This window comes from Phocoena sinus, chromosome 2 (genome assembly GCF_008692025.1).
Source record: "Phocoena sinus isolate mPhoSin1 chromosome 2, mPhoSin1.pri, whole genome shotgun sequence".
Classification (NCBI taxonomy): domain Eukaryota; kingdom Metazoa; phylum Chordata; class Mammalia; order Artiodactyla; family Phocoenidae; genus Phocoena; species Phocoena sinus.
In genome coordinates, this window is record NC_045764.1 from 130,462,504 (window position 1) to 130,487,056 (window position 24,553).

Below are 24,553 nucleotides of genomic sequence, written 5' to 3' on the forward strand. Positions count from 1 at the left end.
GCTTTCATTTGTTAGGCTGCTAGATAAACATTTCCTAGCCTAGGAGGTGGGGGGGGAAGAGAATCATTTTTAATTTTAACTCTCAGAGAAAATGAAATCTAAATCACAAAATATGATTATACTTTGGGGGTTTATCTTTCTTTGAATGATAAAAAAGTTATGCTAAACTTCAATCAATCATTCATTCCTTCATTCATTTATGGCTATGTTGGGTCTTCATTGCTGCGCGCGGCTTTCTCTAGTTCCGGTGAGCGGGGGCTACTCTTCATTGCAGCGCGCGGGTTTCTCATTGCGGTGGCTTCTCTTGCTGTGGAGCACGGGCTCTAGGTGTGCAGGCTTCAGTAGTTGTGGCTCAGGGGCTCTAGAGCGCAGGCTCAGTAGTTGTGGCACATGGGCTTAGCTGCTCCGCGGCATGTGGGATCATCCCGGACCAGGGCTCGAACCCGTGTCCCCTGCATTGGCAGGCGGATTCCCAACCACTGTGTCACCAAAGAAGCCCCAATAGATCTTTTTAATTCAATGCTTACTTTGAGATTAGTAGGATAATTAATAAGGAGAGAATAATAAATATATTCAGTGTATGTGTGGCAATAACTACCCTAACCAAGACATAGATAAGGGCAGAAGAAAAAGGAATTAGTATTTTATTTCATTAGTATTTTATTTTATTTCATTAGTATTTTATGTCCTTCAAGGCAAGAACTCTGTTAAGTTTCTTAGGAATTCCCCAGAGCACTTAAAAAGAGTTCTTGAATATAGTACTTTAAAATTATTTTAAATTATTAAATACGGGATTGTACTCTATTGTATACTCTACAATACAATAATTGTACAATTTGTACAATTTTGTACAACTGTATTGTACAATTTTGTACAATTGTACAAAAATATTGTACAATTTATTGTACAATAAATACTCTATTGTACATCCTTTTTCAGAATGTTTAACATGCACTGTCTACTTTGTTACCTTGTACTTACTCTTTGTAACTTCTCATCTGCAGGCTTTGTCATCCCCAAAGGTTTAAAACTCCCTGAGAGCCAAAACCCTGTCTGTTCCTTTCACAAAAGTAACTGGCACAGTACTATCTGCACAAGGAATATTCAAAATCTTCTAACAATATGAAGAGTCAATGCTTTATCCTATGTACATGAGAAGATTTAGGTGGAAAAGCTATTTTCCCCCCTCAGATTGATAAAATATGAAATTTCAGAAGCTTGGAGGTAAGAAGCGATATAATCAAAAAATTATAATACTTTTTATCTTTGTATTATAAATTTGAGTTATTTTTCCAACAACAGTAGCTTTTTGGGCAGCAGATGTTCTTTCATTAAGACCAGTGATAATTTTCAAATGTACTACAGAATGTCCCATAATCTTCAAAGTCAAAAGTCACATTTTAACACATGAATGTATGCTTTACATAATACTAAATAATAAATAAAATGGCTGGAAATTCATGACAACAGTATATATACTGAATTGAATTTATAACCTTCGTTGATAACAAAACATGCTGATGTTTTATGTCACAGTATATTTAAAAAATCAATTTTTCTTCTAATGAACCTCAAAAGATCATCATTTTGGAAGATTACAATACAAAAGTGTTCTAACAGTTTAACAATTTTCTGTTATTACTAATTAGAATTTTACCACTCTTTAAAGCTAGCAAAAAATACTACTATATATAATATCCTAGACTGATACTCAAGAATTGACACAGACTCAAAGATATACTGAAAAATATACTCATACAAACTATGTTCTTTTATCAGACTTATTTAATAAGTGACTGGATCATAAAATTAGGGCACTTTGAAGAAATCTGAAGTATGCTGCTCCATTTAACATTTCAGATTCCAAGTAGATGGGATCTAGAGATGAAACAGAGCTGAGGACTAACTTCCACAGGGAGAATTAGCAAGTGGAAAAGAAATGCTTTGAACACAGTATGAGAAAGGGGACAATATACTTATATTTTTATTTTTCATACTCATCCTTTTCCTCTTCCAAGCTCCTGGGTTTTTTCCATGCATTAATAGTAAAGAATTTGGGTGGATAAACTGGGTTTGTCAAGGTGAACTGCCATTTTTGAGGCAAGACTTAAGGAGAATTAATAGAAAGGAAAAAATCCAGAACTCAGCCTTTCCCAATAGGAATGAAATTTTGAAAAGAGTTCAGTCTTTCAAATACTATGAAGTAGGCTTTTGTGGTTATTTTGATAGTGGTGATGAGAGGTTCCAAAATATTTCAGTCACTAATAAAAGATCAGAGATATACAAAATTTGCTATCTGTGCTTTAACCAGAGTATTGTCTTTATGGCAATCTGCAGGAATATAGATACAGCTCTGCTTTATAGATACTGAACTGTTCTTTATATATTGAATTGTAAGAACCTTGAGCTTGAATTTCACAGTGAAATAAGAACATAGTTGACTCCAGGGATTAGCAAAATGAAATATTTAAAATTCCTAGAATATGGTATCTGGCACATAATAGACATTTCTTAGATCTAATTACCAATTTATTTAGAAGCCACCGTTTTCCTCAATTATGCAGACTTTTAAAGGTACAAAGATATCTTTACTTGGTATAAGCTAAAGTATACAGTTTCCCTGCGTGTGTGTTGTGTGTGTGTGTGTGTGTGTGTTCAGAGAGAGATAAAAGAGTAAGGAATAGGAGAGAGAAAAGACTTGGAATGTTATTAACAATAAGGGGAAAAAGCCAATTTAAAGCTTATTGTTTTGTAATTAATTATGTTATGTAATCAATTGCTCCCAACTACATAATTCATTTTTTCCAAGCTGCATTCTGTGAATTACTTGATCAATATTGAGTTTTTCTGCTTTATAGATGTTTTACAAGGAGAAGGGAAAAAATCACTTAATTCATAGTTTAATTCACTAGATTAAGTAGGGCTTGCCAAGAAACTTACCAAATAAAGACAAGCATGGATGAAGAAACACTTTTAGGAAAAAAAAAAAATTAGAGAAATCCACAAATTCTAATCTACCTGTACTGTTATACTCACCAGAATAGCTGATCCCACTGCCTGCAGTAAATGGAACAACAGAAGTATTTTTAACTTTACCACACATTTTGAATTTTACTCAAGATCAGACACATAATGAAACATGGCAATCTTGGCTAGTATATAAGTATTTTAAACTATTGAAAGAAAAACTATCCAAATGCCAAATAAGGAAATATAAGGAGTAGACTGTTTCAGACTAAAAGCTGATACGGTTATCAATACGGAGACACCTAAAAGGGACTTATACAAAAGAAATTAAAGTTTTTTAAACTTCAGGAAAAGAACCAACATTAAAATATTAGCAAAACCGCTCTTTTGATATAATGACAAGGGATTTTTTATAAGTTCAATTTTCTTTGATGACTAAAAAGCTACTCAAAAGAACGAATTCAGAGAGCACATTATAACAATTTGTACATTTATAGTAAATTATGTGTCATGTCCGTGAAAACACATATTAAGTAAAATAAAAATGGAAATAGTTCAGAAATTTATAGCAGTTTTAAATTCTAAAATAATAATCAAATGTTTGAAATAATCAAATTGTATAAATTCTAACACTTCTGAATTACTATTTTAAACTTAGGAACCACTCTAAACTTTATCAACAACTTACTTGGTTTACAAAACATATTAAATATATTAACTGGTCTTACCATCTTTTCCATCTATGGGTTTTGACACTTCAATATCAAAACTTTCCTGCATCTGCTGACCTCTAAAACAGCTAAGATGTTCTTGCTCAATTAAATTACTTTCTTCTTCTTCTAGCGGCTGCCAAGTACCATCAATAAACCACTGTCCACGCATTACTGGTATTTTATCGGACTCTGAAAAGGGAAATCAACAGAATTATACGTTTTAGGATCCAACCTCTCAGGAAGTGAAATAGTAACTACAATTTTATATTTTACTACTGCTGTGGCAAAAACAGACTTTCGTGATCCAATAGAATCATTTAAAGTTTTAAATTTCAGACATCAAGCCACAGTATATAATTTTGCTTACAACATATAATTTTACTTGTATTAAATAGTACACGTAAAAGGTACTTTGGCATTAGAAAGGGAGAGGAGCGTTACCTATGTAACTGAGGCCCCAAGTAACCAAAATTAGTAGGCTGAGGGGTTGACAAACTTCATGCAAGACTCCAGTGATAGTTCCAATGTCTTAGAAAATACTGAGATAAATTTCCACAAGTAGTTTAGAAATAATGTGTATTGTCATAGTGTGGTACATTTTTTAGGGCTGCCTTGGAGGTCAAGGGCTCCCAGCGAGTATACGGGAATAAGTGAAACTTTTAATTACAGTAAATTCCTCATCCATTTCAGAAAAAAATTGAGAAAAAATTTCTTTGAAAAACTGAACATTTCTTTGATTAAACAGTGTCCCATAAACTAAGACTTTTAGCTGCTATTTATAAACCACAACTGTTAGCTAAGTTATCTTGAATCCTTTAGAATAACTTTTTTAAAAACCCATAAAGCAAAAATAAAATTGAAACAAAACCCTAAAAATAAAAAGCAAAATTAAAAAAAAATGAACCTTACTATACAGAGTCGGTGGTTTAACCACATATAGAGAAGTTATTTCAAGAGGATTCAAAACACAGTAATTTGTATATACATATTAGGATATACCCTATGTACAAAAAGAACTGCAAACATATCTTAAACCTTTTGCAGTAGCTATGCTGTTATAATTGTAGTAATATTGGTATTGTTAATTTGAAACTGTAGATTAAGATGAATATATTAATTTTATTCATCATTAGAATAAATTAATATCATAAGAAACCAAGATTTTTAGCACAGGTAAAAAGAGATACAAATATAAAAATCAAAGAAATAAATCTGTATTTTAAATTTCAATTAGAAATGTCAGCATGAAATAAAGATGTATATTTTCTATTAAAAAAAATTATCCTAAGCTCTATGTGCCAAAAAGGCCTAGAAATAAAGACCAACCCCATATAAGTGAGCACTCCTGATATAAAGATCATGATCTCTAAATATCATTTCCTTAAAAAACGGCCAATTCCTGGTTTGAAACAAAATTTACTAGACGATCCTGAAACATCTTGTACCAGACTTATACTGTGATGTATTCAAAATCTCCTATTATGTGTTTCTAATTCTTGCGTTATCCTTTATTCTGCTATAGCAATTCTGCTATAGTCAGATGTTTGCTGTGTTATTTGGTGGATAGATACTCAAAAATATAAATTCGTTGAGAATTTTGGGTTTTAACATTATAAAGTACACTCTGTTGTGTTTGATGATTTTTTTGCGTGTGTGCTAGATTCTACTTTGTCTATCAAGATTACAAACCCCCTGAGCTTCCCTGGTGGGGCAGTGGTTGAGAGTCCACCTGCCGATGCAGGGGACATGGGTTCGTGCCCTGGTCCGGGAAGATCCCACATGCCGCGGAGCGGCTGGGCCCGTGAGCCATGGCCGCTGAGCCTGCGCATCCGGAGCCTGTGCTCCGCAACGGGAGAGGTCTGCATACCGCAAAAAAAAAAAAAAAAAAAAGATTACAACCCCTGCTTTCTTATTGCCTCCATTTGCCTGTGATGTTTTTGTACATCCCTTTATTTTTAACCCTTTTCTCTGTTTTAGATGTGTCTCTTGTATACAGCACAGAATTGGGTTTTGCTTTATGAAGCCATTTAAAATCTTTTAATAGGTGAGTTAAGCTCATTTATGCTTACTGATATAACTGATATGTTTGAACTCTTTTTCTATAATTACTATTTTTTATTATTCTTACTCTCTCTAGTTGATGATTTTGCTTTTCAAAAAAAATTCTTTTGGTATTTAGGAATATTTGCATTTTTGGTTCTAGGGGTTACCTTCACACATGCATGTGTGAGTATGAATGTATTTACAGTGTCCTAAGTCTCTTTTTTGTTTATTTAAACTTTTATTACCTGGTCTGTCCATTTTAAGTGGTATCCAAAATTCCCACTTATTACTTATATAATAATGATCTTATTCTATTTTTCCCTTTCTCTCTCTACCCACTTACATACAACAATTGCAACCATGTCCCCACCACTGTTTTAGTCTTGGATCTACAATATATTAAATTCTCACTAAAGATTTCCTAAATTCTTTCATGTTCAAAGCTGCTTATCTATAGCCTTGATACTTGAAGGACAGGTTGGCTACCTTGAACTTTGTCTCCTTGAGTTTTAAAAAATGCTCTACTGTAGCCTTCCTTTGTATATCATTCTAGAGAAGTCTGATGTAAGCCTAATTTTTTTTTATTAGTAATGGGGTTTTTTCCCCCCCACCAGGAGGCCCAGAAAAAAATTTGCCTTTAAAATTACTAACAGTTTTACTAGTCTTTAAATTCTAACAGTTTATGACTCAGAGGTCATTGCTCTGAATCAATTTGCCAAGGTGGGTCCTTTTAATTTGTAGATTTCAGTTTTCCTCTTATTTCTGAAAAGTTTCCTTGGATTAGTTCTGTTCCACTGATTTCTTCTTCAGAGACTCCAATTATAAGTATGTTGGGTCTTCCTTTGCCTGTATTGCATTTCAACCACTTCCTCTCTGAAGGCTTTTTACTTCTTTCTGCATCTCATTTTCATTCTTTTGGTTGTTTTCCTTCCTTTCATCAGTGCCCCTTACATCAACATTCCTTTCATCAGTGCCCCTATTAGTATGCCCCTAAGTTTGTTTGAGAATATTTGGTTGGAGTGTTACAATACAGTTTCTCTTTGTTTTGTGTTTGCTTTTGGGGGAAGAACTATAATCAGTGGCAATGTACTGATCTCACATTTTCTGTATTCCTCTTAGAGTAGCTTTGTATGGCATTTGATTTATTTCTGTAAATGAGCATTTTATGGATGGACTTCTTAGTTCCAGAGTGTCTGCTGCTGCAGATTATTAAGAGCAGCTCCTTTAATGGATGGATGTTATGGTGGTGGCAGTGGTGGTAGTGGTGAGTGAAGACTGGATTGGTGTGCCTTGTTCTTCTTTCATTTCTCCAGGACCCTTCACTTTCTCCTTACTTCTTCTTTCCTCTTATTGCCATGGCTCCAAGGGGCAGTACCTTTTCTCTTTCTCCTCTCCCACCAGCAATGTTTCTCTGATGTTACTACTTCTGGTCCCTCTCACTTTCACACACCCTCCCTACAGTTAGTGCTATGAATTACCAAGTCCCAAGCCCGTGTTCGTATTTTGCCAGTTGTGTGGAGGACATTTTCTTTCTGAGGGTGCTTTTGTGCTTCATTTTAACCTCTAATCTCCTCTCTATTTTCACTGTCTCTTAAGCCTCTCCCTGCCCCAGTCTCCAGATTCAGAGGTTTATAGCAGTAACAAGAACTACTGTAATTTGCTGTTTCTTTATTTACAAGTAATTTAAAATTTGTGGTATTGTCTCTCTCGTAGTAATGCTAAAGGTGTCAGCTATGTATGGTTTATGTGTATGTGGCTTTTGGGGAGAATGTGTGGAGAGATTTAGATTTGGACAGCTGCCATTATCCTCCACATCCAAAAGCTCATCTCATTTAATCTTAACAGTAACCTTAAAGATAGCTATGACTTCCCCAGTTTTACAAATGAGTAAAACGATTCTTAGTGAACCTAAATAATTTGCCTAGAGGCAAACAAGTATTATGAGAACCAAGATTCTAACCAATGTTGACTCCAAAGTTCACTCAAACTCTTTCTACCACACAATGCAACCTACATTCTCAAACAGGAAAAGGTCCCTTTTTATCTCTCTCCCCAAGAAATACAGGCTAGTTAGTTGTATTCATAATTTTTAAATAAATAATTTGGGAAATTTTACATTGCCAGGCTATTATGAGACTTACAAACCAGAGGCAAGCATGCCTCCCCATAAAAACCATGGAAGTAAAAAGTAGAGTTAAAAAGAGTAAAACAAGTTTTAGCACACATCTACACTCTCAAATCCTTTCCTCTCTTGAGCCTAATATTGGGTTGGCCAAAAAGTTCATTCGGTTTTTTTCATAAGATGGCTCTAGTAGCACTTAGTCTTTCACTTCATTCAAAACAATTTTGTTAGATTGTATGTGACAGTTGTCATATCAGCGTGCATTTAAAAAAACTTATCAAAACTGGTGAATTTTTGTGTAGCTATTTTAATATTGAAGACCGAAGAAAGCAACATTTTCAGCATATTATGCTTTATTATTTCAAGAAAGGTAAAAACGCATCTGAAATGCAAAAAAAGGTTTGTGCAACCTGTGGAGAAGGTGCTGTGACTGAACGTGTCAAAAGTGGTTTGAGAAGTTTTGTGCTGGAGATTTCTCTAAGGACGATGCTTCACGGTCAGGTAGCTCAGTTTAAGTTGATAGTGATCAAATCGAGACATTAATTGAGAACAATCAACGTTACAGCACGCGGGAGATAGCCGACATACTCAAAATATCCAAATCAAGCGCTGAAAATCATTTGCACCAGCTTGGTTATGTTCATCACTTTGATGTTTGGGCTCCACGTAAGTTAAGCAAAAAAAAAAAAAACCTTCTTGACTATATTTCTGCATGCAATTCTCTATGTAAACATAATGAAAACGTTCCATTTTATAAACAAATTGTGACAGGCGATGAAAAGTGGATACTATACAATAATGTGGCATGGAAGAGACCATGGGGCAAGCGAAATGAACCACCATCCACCACACCAAAGGCCAGTCTGCATCCAAAGAAGGTGATGTTGTGTATATGGTGGGATTGCAAGGGAGTCCTCTATTATGAGCTCCTTCTGGAAAGCCAAAGGATTAATTCCAACAAGTACTGTCCCAATTAGACCAACTGAAAGCAGCACTTGACGAAAAGCATCCAGAATTAGTCAACAGAAAATGCATAATCTTCCACCAAGATAATGCAAGACCGCATGTTTCTTTGATGACCAGGCAAAAACTGTTACAGCTTGGTTGGGAAGTTCCGATTCATCTGCTGTATTCACCAGATATTGCACCTCCAGATTTCCATTTATTTAGGTCTTTACAAAATTCTCTTGGGCTTCCTTAGTGGTGCAGTAGTTAGGAATCCGCCTGCCAATGCGGGAGAAACAGGGTCGAGACCTGGTCTGGGAGGATCCCACATGCTGTGGAGCGGCTCAGCCCATGTGCCACAACTACTGAGCCCACGTGCCACAACTGCTGAAGCCTGTGCGCCTGGAGTCCGTGCTCTGCAACGGGAGAGGCCACCGCAGTGAGAGGCCTGTGCACCGCAACAAAGAGTGGCCCCCTGCTTGTCGCAACTAGAGGGAGCCCGGGCACAGCAACGAAGACCCAATGCAACCAAAAATAAATAAATTAAAAAGAAAAAATTCTCGGGCTTCCCTGGTGGCGCAGTGGTTGAGAGTCCGCCTGCCGATGCAGGGGACACGGGTTCGTGCCCTGGTCAGGGAAGATCCCACGTGCCGCAGAGTGGCTGGGCCCGTGAGCCATGGCCGCTGAGCCTGCGCATCCGGAGCCTGTGCTCCACAACGGGAGAGGCCATAACAGTGAGAGGCCCGCATACCGCAAAAAACAAACAAACAAAAAAACAAAAAGAAAAAATTCTCTTAATGGAAAAATTTTCAATTACCTGGAAGACTATAAAAGGCACCTTGGAATCGTTTTTTTTCTCAAAAAGATAAAAATTTTGGGAAGATGGATTTATGTAGTTGCCTGAAAAATGGCAGAAGGCAGTGGAAGAAAAGGGTGAATATGTTCTTCAATAAATTTCTTGGTGAAAATTAAAAATGTGTCTTTTATTTTAACTTAAAAACCGAAGGCACTTTTTGGCCAACCAAATAAATCTAAGCATGTATCCTCTGGATAGATGTCTTGGGAGCTTTACACCTAAGCTTTGAATTCCAGCAGTATGCGGTCAAGTACTACATCATTTTGGTTCAGGCCTCTGTCTTGAATTCTACATCCAAACATTCAACTGCCAACTGAACATCTCCTAGTAGAAAGATCAATAGTTACCAGAATCACAAAGAGCCATGGAACACATTAGTTTCCTGGAAGAAACAAAACAGAACACAAACCTGTTACTCCACCTGTATTCCCTATCATGGCAAGTGGTGTGCTGACAGTATTTAGCTGGTCACCCAAGACAGAAATCTGGAAGTCATCCAAGATGTCTCCTCCTTACATGTGTCTTACAACTATAGCTGGACACACACTGAGGACTACACATTTTATCGCCTAAGTCACCCTCAGATTCATCCCTCACTCATCAAGGTTTGGGGTGGTGGTGGTGCTGGCATCTAGGCCAGGGATGTTGCTAAACATCCTACAGTGCACAAGACAGCTCCCCACACCCCACATCACCCCTCCCAGCAACAATGAATTGTCTGGCCCAAAATGTCAACTGTGCGGAGGCTGAGAAACTCTGGCCTAGCAGTACCTTTTAAAACCTAAAAACACTTCTATCTTTTACAGATCAATTCTAGAAATACACTTTATAAGAACTCTTGCAAAAATGCCTAAAGATACAGTACAAAGATGTTTATCTCATTTTACAATAGAAAACAAATAAAAACAAACAAACGAAATGACCTACATTTCTACCAATAGATGATTGACTATGTAAATGATGCTTGGCACACAGCAGGTGTTAAAAATATTCATTAAATAAATCAAAATATGAATGAATGGATAATAACCCGTAGTGAGATAATGCTCAGAAGACATGGAATAATGTCTAAAATAGAAATGAAAAAATTAAACCATAATACTACATGTATATATATTTGTGCATGTGCATATATATGTATAAATAGTATAATCCTGTTTTATAAAAGTATACATATGTACTGAAAATAATTGGAGAAAAATACACTAAACTATTATTAACAGATATCTTGGGGACGTGGGACTATAAGGATCTTTCTGTTTCCATATTATAAATATCTATAATGTTTGGCATGTCGGTAATATACATGTTTTAGTTTTATATGCAGAGTGGTTAATCTTATGTATCAACTTGACTGAGCCACAGGGTACCAAGATATTTGGTCAAACATTCTGGGTGTTTCTGTGAGGGTGTTTCTGTTTTTATTTATTTATTTTTATTTTATATTGGAGTACATTTGATTAGCAGTGTTGTGTTAGTTTCAGGTGTAGAGCAAAGTGATTCAGTTATACATATACATGTATCTATTCTTTCAAATTCTTTTCCCTTTAGGTTATTACAGAATATTCAGCACAGTTCCCTGTGCTATACAGTAGGTCCTTGTTATTTATTTTAAATATAGCAGTGTGTACATGTCAATGTGTAGGTGTTTTTGGATGAGATTAACATTTAAATCCATAGACTGAGGAAAGGAGACTGCCCTCCATAAGGTGGGTGGGCCTCATCCAATCAGTTGAAGGCCTGAATAGAAGAAAAGGCTAACCCTCCCTCAAATAAGAAGGAATTCTGTCAACAGCCTTCAAACTGGAATATTAAGCTCTTCTTGCTTGGTGATTTGAACAGGAACACTGGCGCTTCCTGGCTCTAACAGTAGCCAGCTGGCCTCTGGATTTGAACTGGGACATCTCTGTAAATTTCGGACTCGCCAACCTCCAAACCTGCATGCGCCAATTCCTTATAATCTCTGTTATTCTCAGGAGAATCCTAATACATTCAGCAAAAATAAAGATCACATATTTTGGAAGAAACTGCTAGATGCCCGTCCTGTATCTATCCTCCTCCTATTCCTTATAGAAGAATACCAATTTATTCAGGGCAGTAATATGTTCAGTAAAAAGACTAGTTCTGGTCTCCTTGGGCAGCTAGGTTTGGTCATGTGATTGAATCTGGGTAATAGGATACAGCAGAAATTACTGGTGGTACAGCTCTTTGACCTTCCCCTCTTTCTTTTCTGCTACCTATGTCTTGAGCTCCTGAAACTCTCTTAGATCGAGTCACTTACAAAGAATGGAAAGCTGAATAACAGAAGGAGCCTCTGTCCCTGATTACAGTGGAGCTGTCACATAGCCCTGAACTCTAGACATCCATATTTCCTCTAAGTACAGAGAAATAGACCCTTTTGTGTTTAAAGCCACTGTTATTCTGGCTTTAAAATATCATATGCAACTGAATCTCATGCTGATAGGGGCTTGCACAGATATATATTTAAAATGTCACCTCACTTTGTAGTTATGGAATGGAAAGATCTGGATACATCTGTTATACAACAGAGTATGTAGACAGGGACCAGAGACAAATTTTTCAAAGGGCTAATGGATTAAATTAATATGCTGGAACTAGATTAACAAAGAATTACGTTTCATTTATAAAACACTCATTGAAAGTCAATTTAAACTTAATAAAGACTAGTACTTATCATTACCACCCGCCTGGAAGAAAATAACCAAGTTATTATCCTAATTATAACTCTTAGGCAAATCATAATAAAAGATGGGCCTTTACTGGAATCAAAAGAAAAATGTGGGTTCTCCTTGACTAGAAAACAATTACAAGGTCCATTTTCCACTATGAACACTTCCTTCATTTAAGTAAAAGCCTGAGTGGATCTCTTATGTGTGGGGAGGGGAATTCTGGGAAAAAGAATTTTATGTATTGGGACTTTCCTGGTGGTCCAGTGGCTAAGACTCCACGCTCCCAATGCTGGGGGCCCAGGTTCCATCCCTGGTTGGGGAACCAGATCTCACATGCTGCAACTAAGAGTTCGCATGCCACACTAAAGATCTCGCATGCCACAACTAAAAAAGATCCTGCACGCCACAACAAAGATCCCACATGCTGCAAATAAGACTTGACACAGCCAAAAATAAATACATACATACGTAGTAAAAAAAAATGGATTTTATGTATTAAAAAGCTAGACTTATACCAGAAGGCAGAGGGAACAGTTATAAGATTTCTAAAGGACTGTTTTCAAGAACTATTTCAATCCACATTGTACTTTGCAATGTATGATATGTATAGAGAGAAAGTCTTCCACTTTCCCTCCAGCTTCACTATGCCCTTACAGCTTTACACACCCGGGTACAAAGCATGCCTATAATTCACTGCTCTAGAAACTTACAGAGCACATCTGACCACAGAGGACTTAAAGATGAAGGAAGTCACAGAGTAACGGAAAATAGGAATGGTGGAGTATTGCTATTCAGAGGAAGAAGAAATAAGAAAGGATGAGATATAAGAAAATTAGAAGACATAAGAAAAGGGGAAGGAGATATGAGAGACAAGGAGGATAGAAAACAGGTGGAAGATTAAGAAAAATACTTAATACCTAGTATTTACTATCTAGTACTCTGAATATACTCCTCATAGGATTAATGCTATAAATGGTGGCTAGGGCTCTAGATCAGCCCCACAGAGGCCCACTTAAACCATCATGCGGCTAACATTTTGCTGAATTACTTCTACCAAACTGTCCTTTATAATGGAAGAGGAAGGGGTTTCTCTCTCTGGTTCCAGTGTGCTCACCTTATTGAATTCTTGCAGGGAGTGAATTTTATTTTTTAGTGCCCAGGTGCTAACAGCAGTGGCACCCTCCCATGGGCAGCTTTGCCACATGGGCAGGAACACAGCCCTGCAGGCAGTTTCACTGTGGAATGTCACCTGCCAGGCACCTCCCCTTGAAATACTTCTTCCACATCCGCTCAGGCAGCCTGTGGTGAGTTCCTGTCGAAGTATTCCCCTCAGCACTCCAGAGGGCAGATTTCCAGCAGTCCCAGAGGGGTAGCATCTCAGTGACTACTGTCACACTCTCTGGGTCAGAATCTCAACACTGAGAGGAAATAGCCTCTTCCTTGAGTGCGCTATCTCAGTCCTAGGGATGGTGGCTACTACCTGCATCTGCTGTTTCTGTATGTTTCATTGAGTTCTCCTTGTCCTGTGACTTCATTCCTCTGTTAATAATTCTTCATGTTACACTTTCTCTGTTGAAATTACTGTGTGGTTTCTGTCTCCTGACTGGACTCTGATATAACAAGATTTTCACAGAACAGGAAATCCAAACAGTCAATAAAACTATAACATGAAATATGCTCAGATTCACTGGTAATCAGAGAAACAGTTCCATTCCTAGGTATATACTCTACAGAAATTCTGGCACATTTGTACAAGGAGATGTATAGAAAATTTTTTATTACAGCACTGTTTATAATAGCAAAAAACTGCAAACATCCTAAGTGTCCAAAGAGGAAAACAAACTGTGGTAAATTCATGCAGTGGAATATTATTATATACAGAGAAAACAAGTAGCTGGAGTTACATGTGTCAGCATGGATACATCTCAAAATCCTAAGCTGAACCAGAAAGCAAATTGCAGAAGGCACAGAATGGCAACAGAATGGCACTATAAAGTTATTAAAACAGACCAAAAAATGTCGATGTGAATACTAATCTAATAATCTAAAAAACATATGGGAATAAACAGCAAATCTAAGAGAGTGATTACCTTTGGACTGAAGAAAAGGGAACGGGAGAAGTTGCAGAGGAGATTTTGATTATATCTGTAATGCTTAAAAAGCTAAACAAGGGGGAGTACTGACTGGTGGTTATATAATCTAGACTTTTGTATATACTTGAGATAAGTCATAATAAAAATCAATATTAAAAGTAACAAACTGACTTTCTCAAAATGTGGGTGATAAGAAAAACATTATGCATGAAAATAATAATGTTTAATTGGTAAATGGAATGAAAGGTAGTAAATTAGGAACTAGATAACAAAATGCTACCTTCCATTCTAATACCTGACGACTTGCTCATTCACTAGACAGGAACTATAATCTGGAGGAATACTGTAGGACAAAGGTAACTAAACAGTCATTATCCTAATCATCATTTAGCTTAGCTACAAATGTTATAATTGCAAAATTTCATTAGTTCCTAGCAATCATAAAAATTTCTATCTTATGAAAGAAATACCTATACCTCAAAACATACCGGGGGATCCCATCTGAAAGTAACAATTACACTAAAAATACTAAATTATGTTTAGGCAAGAGCTACTGTTAATATTTATGACTCACCAATTTAAATCAATTTCATAGGGGTAAGAAACTCTGGGTAATATAATTATACCTTAAATACTTTTTGTTTCTTTTGACTCAAGAAACAAGACCATAAGAGTTTTAAAACCTGCATACATTTATTTCTTCATTAGTGTAACTGTAAAGCTGAATAAGTGGTTTACTGTCCTTCTATTAGTCTGCTAGAGCTACCATAACAAAATACCACATTATTATTTTTTTTTTTTAAAGACAGTACTTATTACTGCCTTTGGGAAATACATTGGCTTTTTAAAAATGTTACTTTATTTATTTGTTTGTTTATTTATTTATTTTTGGCCACACTGGGTCTTTATTGCTGCACGTGGGCTTTCTCTAGTTGCAGTGAGTGGGAGCTACTGTTCGTTGTGGTGCACGGGCTTCTCATTGTGGCGGCTTCTCTTGCTGCAGAGCAGGGCTCTAGGCATGCAGGCTTCAGTAGTTGTGGCACATGGGCTCAGCATCTGTGGCTCACGGGCCCTAGAGCGCAGGCTCAGTAGTTGTGGCGCACGGGCTTAGTTGCTCCACAGCATGTGGGATCTTCCCGGATCAGCGATAGAACCTGTGCCCCCTGCATTGGCAGGTGGATTCTTAACCACTGCGCCACCAGGGAAGTCCCACAAAATGCCACATGCTTGGTAGTTAAAATAAAAGAAACTTATTTTCTTGCAGTTCTGGAGGGTAGAAGTCCAAGATCAAAATGTCAGCAGGTTTTGTTTCTTCTGAGGCCTCTCTCCTTGGCTTGCAGATGGCCACCTTCTTACTATGGCCTCACATGGTGTTTACTCTGTGCATGTGTATCCCTGGTGTCTTTTTGTGTGTCCAAATTTCCTCCTCTTATGTGGACAGCAGTCAGATTAGATTGGGGCCAACCCTAATGGCATTTAACTTAATCATCTCTTTAAAGGTCCTACCTAGAAATACGATCACATTCTGCGGTGATGGCAGTGAGGACTTTAACATACAAGTTTGTGGGGGGACACAATTCAGCCCATAACAGTCCTCAAAAGTTTTTACTACATGATCCTTCCAGGAATTCACACTACATTTTCATCCTTTTCTCATACCTTCATTCACAGAAGGCAGTTTTTAGATGTTGTTAGCAATCTCTCCATTTCAAAATGGAGAATAGGCTTTAACTGATATACCTTTTTGCCCTTAGCCTTCCAAGGTTAATATTCTGAAGGATCGAAGATCTAAGTAATGCAGAATTTTACACGCTTAAGGTACATATTCTCTCCAGGTACTTGAATGTTTGATATAATTTGCATAGATACGGGAGAGAAACCTGTGCCAAAAATGGAATATATAACATTAAAACAGACTTTTGAATTTTTAATGTTAATTTTAGCTTATTGGAGATAATCAATTCAATACTGACTATGGCCATTCTATCAGATTATTAAAATCAAAAGAATAAGAATTAAAATAGTTGGAGCTTTTAGAATCAGCAAAGTGTCATTTAAACCTATCTTTTCCTTATCTTCTCTTTCTATACTCTACATATTTTCCAGTTTTAATGTGTGATTCTCAAACTTGGCCAATTATCAGAATTACCTGTGGAATTAAATTAAAAGATGAAGTTTTCATATTTCCTGCTACACACTTAATAAATCAGTCTCTGGAGATAAGGTCTAGAAATATGTATTTTTTAAAAAGTCCTCGAGGTTATTATTGTAAAGCAAAATGTTCAGACTGATCACTAGTTCCAACCAGTTTAAATTAGTATCTCCAAAAATATTTTAAGCATATTCTCATACATATGTACTTACTTATAAATCATGCATATGCATTACTGTTCTAAAATGTTTTATACATTACAAAACATACAAAAAGAGAAAACTTGAAAAGATTAAACAGAAAGTAAATATGTATTCAAACATTTTTGTTCTAACACACAATATAGAGTTTGCATACCCCATTTTAGAAACCACCAGTTTAAATTATGAGGATTTTTGCATTTTTAATTGCAGCACTGTTTTCTTCTGAGCTCCAGACCTATTTATCCAAATGCCTAGTGAACGTTTCTACCTGGGTGTACAATAGGCACCTTAAATGCAATGTCAAAATAAACTGTTATTTAACTTTCCTCTGCCACCCCAAGATGGACCTGGGTGGGAAACCTGTTCTTCCACAACCCACCCAAGTTAAAAACATCAGCAATAACCTGGACCACCCTTCCTTTTACTCATATTGCACTGATAGCGTACATTCTACTTTCTTAATATTTTCCTCTACCCCTTCAATAACCATTCAAAGAGTGGTTGAATAACCATTCAAAGAGTGGACCCCTAAGACCAGGGGTCCCCAACCCCTGGGCCGAGGACCAGTCTGTTAGGAACCGGGCCGCACAGCAGGAGGTGAGTGGCAGGCAAGTGAGCGCAGCTTCATCTGCCGCTCCCCATCACTCACCTTACCGCCTGAACCATCCCCCCTGCATCGCTCACATTACCATCTGAACCACTGATCTCATTACCGCCTGAACCATTCCCTCCCCACCCTTCCACGAAATCGGTCCCTGGTGCCAAAAAGGTTGGGGATGGTTGCCCTAGACCCTCACGGTTTCTCACTTGCAGTACTGCAGTAACTCCTTAACTAGTCTCCCTGATTATGATATATCACTTTTCTGGCTCTCCACTTATTTTTTTTTTTTTTTTACATTTTAAAATTAATTATCTTTTATTGAAGTATAGTTGACTTAAAATGTGTTAGTTTCAGGTGTACAGCAAAGTGATTTACACATACATATATTCATTTTCAGATTCTTTTACCATATAGGGTATTACATAATATTGAGTATAGTTCCCTGTGCTCTACACAGTAGGTCCTTGTTTATCTCTTTTATATGTAGTAGTGTGTCTATGTTACTCCCAAATTCCTAATTTATCCCTTCCCCCCACCTGGCTCTCCACTTATCTTCCACATGGCTGTCAGAATGATAACTTTAAAATGCAAAACTGGAAAACATGTAATTACTCCATTTTATACCTTCCAATGTTTCATTTTCATAGGATAAAGTTTCAGTATGAAATGGCCTGTCCTGATCTAGTCTCTATCTATCTACCCAGTTTCCCTCTTCCACTCTTTTCTACCTTATTTCCAATGCTCCTGCCAAAGAGAGCCTGTGTCCTCTGCATGCATTATCTTCCTTCATAACTCCAGGCCTCTAAACATGCTATTTCCTCTGCCAATAACACCCTTCTTTAAGATCCAAATCAAGCATACACTTCTCTGGAAAGCTTTTTATAAACTTGAGGTAGAGGTGATCACTCCCTTCTTTTATCTAGTAGACATTAGATGAGTATTGTGGAATGAAATAAAATGTGACCTGCTGATTTAAAAAAAAAAGTACTGAAAGAAAACAATTCATATTATAAAAGAGTAGCACAAAATTTAGGAAGCTGGCAAACAAATGTCAGACTGTCAAAACAGTTTCTCTTCAGGCAGGTTAACTAGCCATAAGTGAAACGTGATCATCAGAATTTAAGCTCTAAATTGGGTCAAAATCAAAAGAAAAACTAAAGCTGAGGAAAACATTTGAGAAGTTCCTAAGACTAAAGTCACAAGGAACTTATATGAGGAACATATTCAGAAAATCATCAAATAGAAGGAATAGGTAGCAGTAAAAATGGGCAAGTTACTCTAACATAGGTTACAAAATACTCCAGGATATTAGGTATTGTCGGCATATAATCTTCACATCTGACTTCACATGGCATAAGCTGTGACATCATGGATGCTGTGATACAGCAGAAAGGAACTGGTTAAGGACTCAGAAGGCCTGGGCTCTAATTCCAGTTCCATCCTTAACTTCTCTGAGCCTCAGTTTATTATCTGTAACATGAGGATATTCTATCTCACTGCAGAGTTGTAATAGTGATTAATAAAATAACTTATGTGAAAGCATTCTGTAAACCATAAAATCCCATTCCAAATTATGGCATTATTGTATACACACAGTATCTAAAACCACATGCAGCAGTTAAATCTGACTATATCAAGACTAGCTTTCTAGAATCCTCAGCCATTTGATTTACCTAGCCTCCTTTTCCCCCATCATCTCTTCCAAAATGAAAACCTCACACTATGACAACCAGAAAAGCAGGCTCAGAAAACCAAAAACTAGGGACTTCCCTGGTGGCACAGTGGTTAAGAATCCGCCTGCCAATGCAGGGGACACGGGTTCGAGCCCTGGTCTGGGAAGATCTCACATGCCGCAGAGCAACTAAGCCCGTGGGCCACAACTACTGAGCCCACGTGCCACAACTACTGAAGCCCGTGCGCCTAGAGCCATGCTCCACAACAAGAGAAGCCACCACAGTGAGAAGCCCGCATACTGCAACGAAGAGTAGCCCCTGCTCGCCACAACTAGAGAAAGCCCGCAGCAATGAAGACCCAACACAGCCAAAAAATAAATAAATTTATATATATATATATATATATATATATATATATATATATATACACATAAAAAGGAAAACCAAAAACTAAGTATAAGGTAAGACTTGCAGATGGGATCACAGACACACGTGACTGGCAGCTTAATCCAGTGCTCCAATTTACTTCCTGGTGATATCAATAAAAGGTGCGTCCTTTAAATGTGAAAACAGATCCTCAAGAGTCTGTTTTTACATTGAGTTAGAAGAAATAAGATGGTAAAAGAAAGGTGGAGACTAGGAAGCATGAGAAATGCAGCAACTGGTCTGTTAGGCTACAGGTGGTATGCCAGCAAAAAGAGGCAACAGCAAAGAGTTCTGATGTACAAATCACGTCTATCCTACAACCCTATATAAAAACAGCTGCAGAAGACATCTCAATTCTAGTCTGTGTGGCAAACAGCCACTTGACCCATATTAGCTTACTAAAGGTATTATCTTTGTCTATTCCAACATTCCTGGGAAGGAAGGCATGCAGGATATGAGTAGTAGGTTGTGCCTAATAAAGGGAGAAATAAAAAAAGATCAAGAAGTGAGAGACTAAATCAGTTTGCTAAACTGGAAGGACAGACTTCTAAATCTAGCCAAAAGTAGACTACTACTTCCAGCAACACATACTGGATTTACTATCCTACCTTAACTAGAAAATCAGACAGAACACCCGGAACAATGAGCTTTCAGATATTGCACAATAGGCAGGGGAGGACAGTGATCATGAGAGAACTCCTACAACTGCCCAAGCTTTGTGCCTGGAGTTTCCAGGCTACAGCACAGGAAGAGGTAACCCACACAGAGTCCAGCGGTCTTGCTCAGTAGTGAAATAGCTCACAGTTCAGGGAGGTCAAGATAGCTAGAATGTGTGAGGCAAAATATTGGAAAGTGGAGGGCTATCCAGAAAGAAAGTGCTGGAATTCTCTAGAGGAGTTCCCTTGAGTCTTTGGTCAAATACTCACCTATGCACGCATGGGAGGAAACTACCTGAGGTCAGGGAAAAGGACCACTGGAAAGGGGTAGGTGGAACAATCTCCGGAGCTCAGATAGAGCTAGGAACAGTTCAAGTTCTAATCAATCAGAGCAAAAAAGACCTATTCCATGGGGAAATGAGTAACGTTCTCAGAAAGGTACTGCTTCAGTAGCAGGAATAAATTATCCCCAAACTAAAGGCTGCTCTCACCGCCCTAATAAAGCTCAAAAGAAAGCCTCGATAGGATCAAACTAATCTGAAGTGACAAATGTGTACTAAAACAAAGTCCAACAATGTTAAAGGAATCCTACAAAATCCAGCACACAATATAAAATTTATAACATCTGGCATGAAAGAAAGAAAGAGAGAGAGAGAAAGAAAGAAAGGAAGGAAGAAAGAAAAGAGAAGGGAAGGGAAGAGGTGGGAAGAGAAGAGAAGGGGAGGGAAGGGGAGAGGAGGGGAGGAGAGAAGGGGGGAGGGGAGGGGATGGGATGGGAGGGGAGGGGATGGGAGGGGATGGGAGGGGATGGGAGGGGATGGGAGGGGAGGGGAGGGGAGGGGAGGGGAGGGGAGGGGAGGAGAAGAAAAGAAAGAACAGGTATTCAAAGCAGCAGGAAAATTCAACCCTTAGGCAGGGAGAAAAGTCAATCAACAGCAACAGATTCAGAAACAGCACAGATGGTAAAGTTATCAGACAAAGATGTTAAAACAGTCACACACTCCCTAGATTCCAGGAGGCAGAGGAAAACAAACCTAATGAGGAATAAAGTGGAAGACAAAAAAATACCTAAAACTGAACTTCTAGACATGGAAAATACATCAGAAATGAAAAATATACCAGACTTCCCGTGCAGTGGTTAAGAATCCACCTGCCAATGCAGGGGACACAGGTTTGAGCCGTGATCCAGGAAGATCCCACATGCCGCAGAGCAACTAAGCCTGTGTACTACAACAACTGAGCCTGCGCTCTAGAGCCTGCAAGCCACAACTACTGAGGCTGCGTGCCACAACTACTGAAGCCCATGCGCCTAGACCCCATGCTCCACAAGAGAAGCCACCACAATGAGAAGCCCGTGCACCACAATGAAGAGTAGCCCCTGCTCGCCGCACCTGGAGAAAGCCTGTGCACAGCAACAAAGACCCAATGCAGGAAAAAAAAAAAAAAAACCACACCAAGACACATCATAATCAAACTGCAGAAAATCGTCAATAAAGTGGGAAATGGTGGAGTGGGGGAAGCTGTCAGAAGAAGAAAATGACATCTAGAAGAAAGATAAAAGTAGCAGCATACTTCTCAAATACCACACAAGTGAAAGGTAGTGGAGTGACATGTTTAAAGTTCTGAAGGAAAAAGGTCAACCTAGGATTCTATATCCAGCAAAATTATCTTTCAAAAATGAGGGAGAAATAAAGACCTTTTAGATAAAAGCTAAAAGAATTTATCACCAGCAGATTCACAGTATGAGAAACAAAAAAAAAAGTTCTTTAAGCAGAAGAACTAGATGAAAATTTGAAGCTACATAAAGGAATGAAAAATAATAGAAATGATAAGTTTTGGTAAATATAAGATTTTTCCTTTCGTTTAAAGAAATCTCTTTTAAAAATTGCTTAAAGCAAAAATATTTTATAACATATATAGTAGTAAAATGTATAAAACAATAGCAAAAAGGCTATGAGGGAATAAATGGAAGAACAATAATATGGTTTTTCTTGTACTCTACATGAAATGAAATAGAACTTTTGAAGTTAGACTGTGACAAATTAAAGATGTTCAGTGAAAATCCTAGAGCAACCACATACACAAAGAAGTACAACTGAATTTCAGCCTTTGTTTAGGATGTAGAAAGCTGAAAGACTGTTGCTCCTACCCTGAAAACAAAAAAAAAAAACACATTTAATTTGTAAAATTATGTCTTCTTACACCCTTCAGAGACCTAAGGACACAGGGCAACTAACTAATACAATATGTAAGGAAAAATAGGGAGAAACAAAATGTGAGCACTTACTTACTGAGGGTAGACACCAGATGCCATATAAGCCAGTAAAAAAATTTCAGCTAAAATATTTAACAAATTGCAAAAGTTCAAGTGTGGGTTACATCAGGAAAACAGAACCCCTGGAAGACACAAAAGGAAACTGTATCTGAAGGGACACAAAGGGAAACTGCACCCTTTGCACCCACCCCCTTCTCCAAAAATTTCATGAGGAGCTCATTAAGAAAGACTGGGGGAGGGGTGAGAAACCTGAAAAAGTATCCTTTCATGGTGCAAGCCTAGGGGAGAGGGATACCAGTACCTGTGGGAAAGATATGAAGCCTTGCCTAGAGCCTTCCTATCTCACCTATAGAGCAAAAATGTTAAGCTGCTGCTAGAAGGGCAGCAAATTCTGTTGTGTTTAGGGTACAGATGAAGACTCATATCAGTTGGGAAAAGGCAACAGAAACGAACAAACAAAACAAAAACAAAAACAAACTACCCCTGGTGTAGGGGCAGGATGCTGTCCTGGGTCTAGATCCTACAGCTGGGGCAGGGGTAAAACCACTGAGAAGACCTCACTCTTAAGACTCAAACATATTGCCCCTAAGAATGAAAATGCATCAGAACAACAGAGAATGTCCTTTTCTCCACTCCCACCATTATCACCAATACAGCAAACATTCAATCTACTCCTGGGGAAGGGTAAGCGCATGGAAAAAAAGCGCATGGTAAACCAGCCACCAATCTAAACACAAGGTAAAGAAGGCAATTTTATGCCTGTAGTGCACTGATTTTAACTATTGTAGTAATAAGATCCAAACCCAGTTCAATCCCCAATTAGATTGATCAACCTCCCCAACTAAAGCCTAACAAAAGACCAGGTGTGCCTAATTCTAGGCATAAATACTCTACTGTCCAACATGAAATGTCCAGCTTTCAGCAAATAATTGAGACATACAAAGAGGAAGAAAAAAGAAAAACAGAAGACCATCAACAGACAATCAACAGAACTAGACCAGAGATGTCCCAGATGTTGGAAATATTAGAGAGTTTAAAATAACTATGATTAATATGCTAAAGGCTCTAGTGGAAAAGGTGGGCAACATGTATGATCAAATGGATAATTTCAGCAGAGATGGAAACTACAAAAATAAAAAATGTTAGAAATTTAAAAACACAGTGAGATAAAGAATACTTTTGATGGGTTCATCAGTAAACTCAACACAGCACAGGAAAGAGTCAGTTAACTTAAAGTAAATCAAAAGAAGTTACCCAAACTGAAACACACACACACACACACACACACACACACACACACACACACACACAGTGGTGGAAAAATTAAAAAACAGGATAGAGCATCCAGGAGCTGGGGAGCAGTATCATAAGATCTAATATATGTGAAATTAGGACACAAATAGCTCAGAAAACACAAACCAGGATAACTATGTAAAAGGTATCCCCAGAAGTTAATAATGAAGATAAAAAAGAATCATAACTCAATCCAAAAGAAGGCAGCAAAAGAGAAGAAAAAGGAACAAAGAGAAATGGGACAAATAGAAAACTAGGAAGATGGTAAATTTACACTCAAACGTGGCATTAATCACATTCAATACAAAAGGCCTAAAACACCAAATAAAAGGCAGGGATTGTCAGAATGGATTTTAAAAAGCAACATCCAATAGGTATATTAAGACACTTGCAAATTTAAAAGTAAAAGGACAGGAATAGATATAACATGCAAATACTAATCAAAAGAAAGTTAGGAGAGACAAAGTATCAAAGTAGACTACACTACAAAAAATAAACCAGAGATAAAAGGACATGCTTCAAAATGATAAAGGCATTATTCCATCAAAAGGATGTAACAATCCTAAATGTGTATGCACCTAATAACAGAGCTTCAAAATACATGAAACAAGGTAGTTCCCAAAACTGCGGAGTAGGAATACCCCGAGTTCAACTCCTCTCATGGCAAACAAAAATCACAACTATTAATAGAGAAACTATTGATGAGAAGGACCAGAATCTACTAGAAAAGGCCTTCTACAACTAAAGATATAAAAAAGGAACCACCATGAGATGGGTAGGAGGGTAGAGTTGCAGTACAGTCAAGGCTCATACAAACTACAACTGCAGAGGTTCTCCCCGAGGAG

General features: G+C 37.6%; 1 protein-coding gene across 9 annotated transcripts in view; it reads right to left on the reverse strand.

Moving 5' to 3' along the window:
• DDHD1 (DDHD domain containing 1) overlaps window positions 1-24,553 on the reverse strand; it is a 90,495-nt gene that overhangs the window by 46,597 nt on the left and 19,345 nt on the right. For 8 of the 9 annotated variants that reach the window (XM_032623222.1, XM_032623221.1, XM_032623227.1 and 5 more), the window contains exon 2: window positions 3,696-3,869. The exons of the other annotated variant lie outside the window; for it this stretch is intronic. In XM_032623222.1, coding sequence (XP_032479113.1) covers window positions 3,696-3,869 — 174 coding nt within the window. The remainder of the gene's footprint in view (window positions 1-3,695; window positions 3,870-24,553) is intronic. 9 annotated transcript variants of the gene reach the window in all.